This window comes from Notolabrus celidotus, chromosome 1 (genome assembly GCF_009762535.1).
Source record: "Notolabrus celidotus isolate fNotCel1 chromosome 1, fNotCel1.pri, whole genome shotgun sequence".
Taxonomy (NCBI): Eukaryota; Metazoa; Chordata; class Actinopteri; order Labriformes; family Labridae; genus Notolabrus; species Notolabrus celidotus.
The window spans coordinates 10,683,965-10,688,248 of NC_048272.1; the positions used below are offsets into that span (position 1 = coordinate 10,683,965).

The 4,284-nt window shown below is 43.0% G+C and overlaps 1 protein-coding gene across 2 annotated transcripts; it reads left to right on the plus strand.

Moving 5' to 3' along the window:
- Positions 1 to 346: 346 nt before the first annotated feature.
- On the plus strand, positions 347 to 4,044 carry LOC117821116. Of its 2 annotated transcripts, XM_034695184.1 has the most exons (3): positions 347 to 421; positions 1,030 to 1,179; positions 2,173 to 4,044. In XM_034695184.1, exons 2-3 carry the CDS (start codon positions 1,032 to 1,034, stop codon positions 3,279 to 3,281), a joined length of 1,257 nt encoding a protein of 418 aa, XP_034551075.1. In that variant the 5' UTR covers positions 347 to 421; positions 1,030 to 1,031; the 3' UTR covers positions 3,282 to 4,044. The 2 variants fall into 2 exon arrangements, with proteins under 2 accessions (XP_034551075.1, XP_034551084.1); XM_034695193.1 differs by lacking the exon at positions 347 to 421 and having other exon boundaries at positions 607 to 1,179.
- The last annotated feature ends 240 nt before the right edge of the window (positions 4,045 to 4,284 follow it).

Below are 4,284 nucleotides of genomic sequence, written 5' to 3' on the forward strand. Positions count from 1 at the left end.
AAATAACACTCTCTGTTAAGATGGTGGGTGTAACACAGGAATGTACACAGCGTCTGAAAGAAAAACACATCTTCCATCTTTTCTGATGTCAACACTTCTTTCTGAACACACGCTCACACACGCTGACACAGACACGCACTTTGCATCCTTCACTGTTCGTTAGCTAGTTGGACTGGTTTTCTTGCCTGCACAAACAGAGCCACACCCTCAGAGGCGCACATGTTCCCTCACCTCAACACAGGCCAGGTGCAGGGAGCACAGGAGGGGGGAAGTGAGCGAAGGAGGAAGGTGGGGGGGGGGGGGGGGGGGGGGGTCATTATCCCCATGAGGGTGGAGCAAAAGGTGGGGGGGTTGAAGAGGAACGGATGAAACGTTTGACGCTCATATTAACATGCTGCTTTGAAGACTCCTGTGAGTCCAGGTAAGAACTGAACAACTTCACAGAAGTTCTATTTAAAAACGAGATCTAGATTCTACTGAAAGCGTGTACTTCAAATATACTGTAATGTGTTGAGCATGGATAAAGATAATAGGATAATCTTTACAGGATAATTGTACAGTATCATGTTCAGGAGGGGGGGGGGGGGTAATTTAAGTCAGCTTACAGCAGCAGGGTGTACTGTCAGATTTCTAATATTACTGATGTGTTTATGGGCTTTTTTGATTCATTGCTGGTGTTGAACACCAGTGTGAAATTATTCAAAGCATCGTGCATGTTGGCAGCAATAGACAGTTGAAGTTGCTGCTAAATTTCCTCACTTTGGCTACTACTGTCAACAATGGTCTGGTCCAGGGTTCACTTCTAATGTCAACATAAAATATTGATTAAAGAACCCCAAGGTTGAAACATTCAGAGAGGAATGTTCATAGATCTATGAGAGTTTGTAAGGAAACTGCACAGATACATCTAACACCTTTATGTGGGGTTTACCGTGTGAAGAGTGCCGGGCATTCCTGAGCCTCTTCCACCCCGAGGCCAACAGAAAACCAGTTTGTCTGTATGTTAACCCACGTGTGTTGTTGTTGTAGCCATGGATGGTGTGTTGGAAGGAGCGGCCGTGTTGTGTGCGTTTAAACTGGCCTGCAGTCTGTTCTTCCTGCCCTCGCTGGCCGATTCCCACAGTCCCGTCAGCTTCTGTTGCTGCTGCCTCCTCTTCTTTACCGACTTCTTGGTTGCAGGTGAGTTTCAGGTGAAGTGGTCGGCACCACAGTCTGGCCCAGGTGTTCTCGTACCGTCTTCTTATTGTCTGATGGGACCCCAAAGTGCTATGAGATGAGATGCAGAGCATTATCAGCATAACCTGTAATGTCCCACATTTGCTCTTTTGCATCCATATCAAATTGTATCCAAATTTAAAGCTATGTATTCACAGTAAAAAAAAGAGGAAAAGATAAAACAAAATAAGGCAACAATTTATTTTTAAAGCATTTTTAAGATGATTATTCCATTCATTAAATAATGAAATAAAGACCCTGTTAGACAAAGTACTCCTGGACTATTTTTCTTCCTTTTTATCAGTTCAAGACAGGTTTGCATCACCGCAACTGTCTGTTGCATCACTCAACTACCATGATTCTTCCTCCACACATATTGTGGATAATATACGTATTCGCTTGTTAGTATTGTTTTTTTTTTCCCCCAACCTAATTTTAAAGTCTCCCTTCACTGAGCAGGTGCTTTGCTTAATGTTCCTTCTCTTGTTGTCAGACTTTCATTGCACAGTGCAATGTACGTGCAGTTTTGCAGACACTTTTTGACAAGCGAACAGGATATTGTGACAACATAACCGTTTCAGACACCAATCGTGTTTTTTTTTTTATCTTCAAACAAACTTTCACAATCATCATGTGGAAACTAGAACCTTGCAGAGCACAGTCAGTGTATGATGTGAATTAACTCTCCTGTGACATAAGAAGAAATTATGGAATATCAATTCTATCTGGATTATTCACCTTGGGGAAATAATCTGATGTGCTGTAAAGTTTTTAAAGTTGAGTTTTTTGTTGGAAAAATGTAACAGACAAAATTTGAATTCCATTTTTACAGCTCACTGATAGGGGATCCTTTTTAATTGTCTTTTTTTCTTTTTTATTATATGCTAAATATTTCCACATAACCCAAGTCCTATCTATTCATCTCAGTTCCTTACACTTTTTCTCTTTTCTTTCCAGTTTTTCTGACTTTCCTCAGCGTCTTTGAACCCTGGCTGACAGTTCAGACCTCATTTGGTGATCTTATTGCCCTGCGCTTCCTGCTCTTCCTCAGCCACACATACGGCATGATGCTGCTCCTGACCGCACCACTGATCGCTGTGGAGACCCTGACCAGACTGCTGTGGCCTCCATGTACAGTCGCTCATCGGACAGAAGGTCAAGCTGCGGATGATGGACTACAGTGTTATGTCTGGGAGAAAACTGTGGAAAAGGAGGATACACACAAAGAGAAGCGGTTTTCTCATGTTGTCAGCTACCTGTGCTGCTTGTCAGTGTGGGTCGTTGTTGCCTTCAATATCAGCTGGCGATGGAAGCGAGAGGAAATGTTGGCTTCTTCCTGTTTGCACTCGACCAACTCGCTCATGAGGTGTTTGCCTAACCTGCTCAGCCCCATGCCGAGCTTTGTGAACCCCTGCTGGGGCATGGCCTTCCTCTCGCTTCTCATGCTCCTCCTCACCACCAGCATAAGCCTGGATAGACGACACGGGGCCCCTGCTTGTGTGGGACAAGAAAAATACAGAGGAAAAAGTGGCATTGGGGATAGCAGTGACAGATACTGGCAAGACTTTGTTCTAGTTCCCTCTGCTGAGCGTGTGAGCCCTTGCAAGTCAGAACCAGGGGCAGTGCAGTGTGTTGACCCAGAGAAAACAGAAAGCAGCTGCACTGTCCACAGAACCTATTCCTGGAACAGCATGCAGATGTCAACAAGTCACCATGGAGACTTTGTCCTTATCCCACCCGATTTTATATCTGCAGGGAAGGGAGGACAGGAGTATGGGAGGACAAAGAGAGGTATACTTCTGACATTTATAGAAGAAAACCACGTGGACTCAGAACACAGGAGCCAGTTTTGTCGGGGACAATGGGGTTTTCCCTGCCTCGGGGTAGATGTAATGATAGGGTTTGTGGGAGTGCTCTCTATCTTTGTACTGCCTCTAAATCTCAGCGTGAATATCCTTCTGATCAGGACTATTGAGACTCTGCTTGAGCTTTGTATCAAATATTTAGTTTCATCCGCAGCAAACACAAACAACACATCCACCTTACACAATGAAACACTTCTATAGAATGAAACGTCTGGGAAGCAGAAATTGGACGCTGATAGGGCGCTGTTTGCAACAAGAACACCAGATTAATATTGCATGTGTGCAGACGGCAGGTCTACCCGTCAACAGTGGTTTGAACAGAAGGTAAATAAGCAATTCTGAGCAGCTATTCACACGTTGAATAATATGCTAAAAGTGCTGAAAGGTGCTGAAGAGGCAGGTAGAGGCGTGCTTGTTACAAAGACACTAAACCAGGCTGAAACAGACAGCTGGAAGGCCTGCTTTTATTGCGCAGAGCCTTAAGATCTGCAACGATTTGTCATTACACAATGGGTTACAGAACAAGCCTCTCTCTCATTTGAATAAGACGGATCCAGAGGCAAACAGTGTTTTGAAAGAAGCCATATGAAGTGTGCTGATGCTGCATGACATAAACCCTGAATACAGCATTGTATGAATAATTATTGTGCCTGTGACTCGAGGGTGTGCTACAGATTTTGTTTGTCTTTTTTGTAGTTTTGTCTCTGTTCTTCATAAAGCAGATGCCCTCTGCTGTGCTTCCCCTCAAAGATTACACTTGAACCAGTACATTTGGTAAAGTACTGTAATGACGGGAATTCAATGTACTTGAACTTTGCATATGTTTTCGGTTACGTTATGACTCTAGTGCACTATTTTCTATGAATATATTTGGCTCTTTGCTCTGTTATGTGCTGTAGAACTTTCCATTGAAGTTTACGAATTTATTAAAAACAGATTATGATAATAAAACATGTCAAATGAATCTACTGGTATCAAATCTCTTAGGCTTCTAACAATCTCAGCTTAGTTTTAAAGGCCAAAAAGTCATTAACAGATTCAACCGAGACAGGCCTCCCCTCTGAACTCTTCAGTTCTGTTTAAATACCTGTTTAAGGACAAGATAGATAAAACATCCTACACCAATGAATGGGGAAACCTATCATCATCTAATGACCCCCTAAAATGTTACTTTAACTAAATTACCTGACTGTAGCAACTCTCT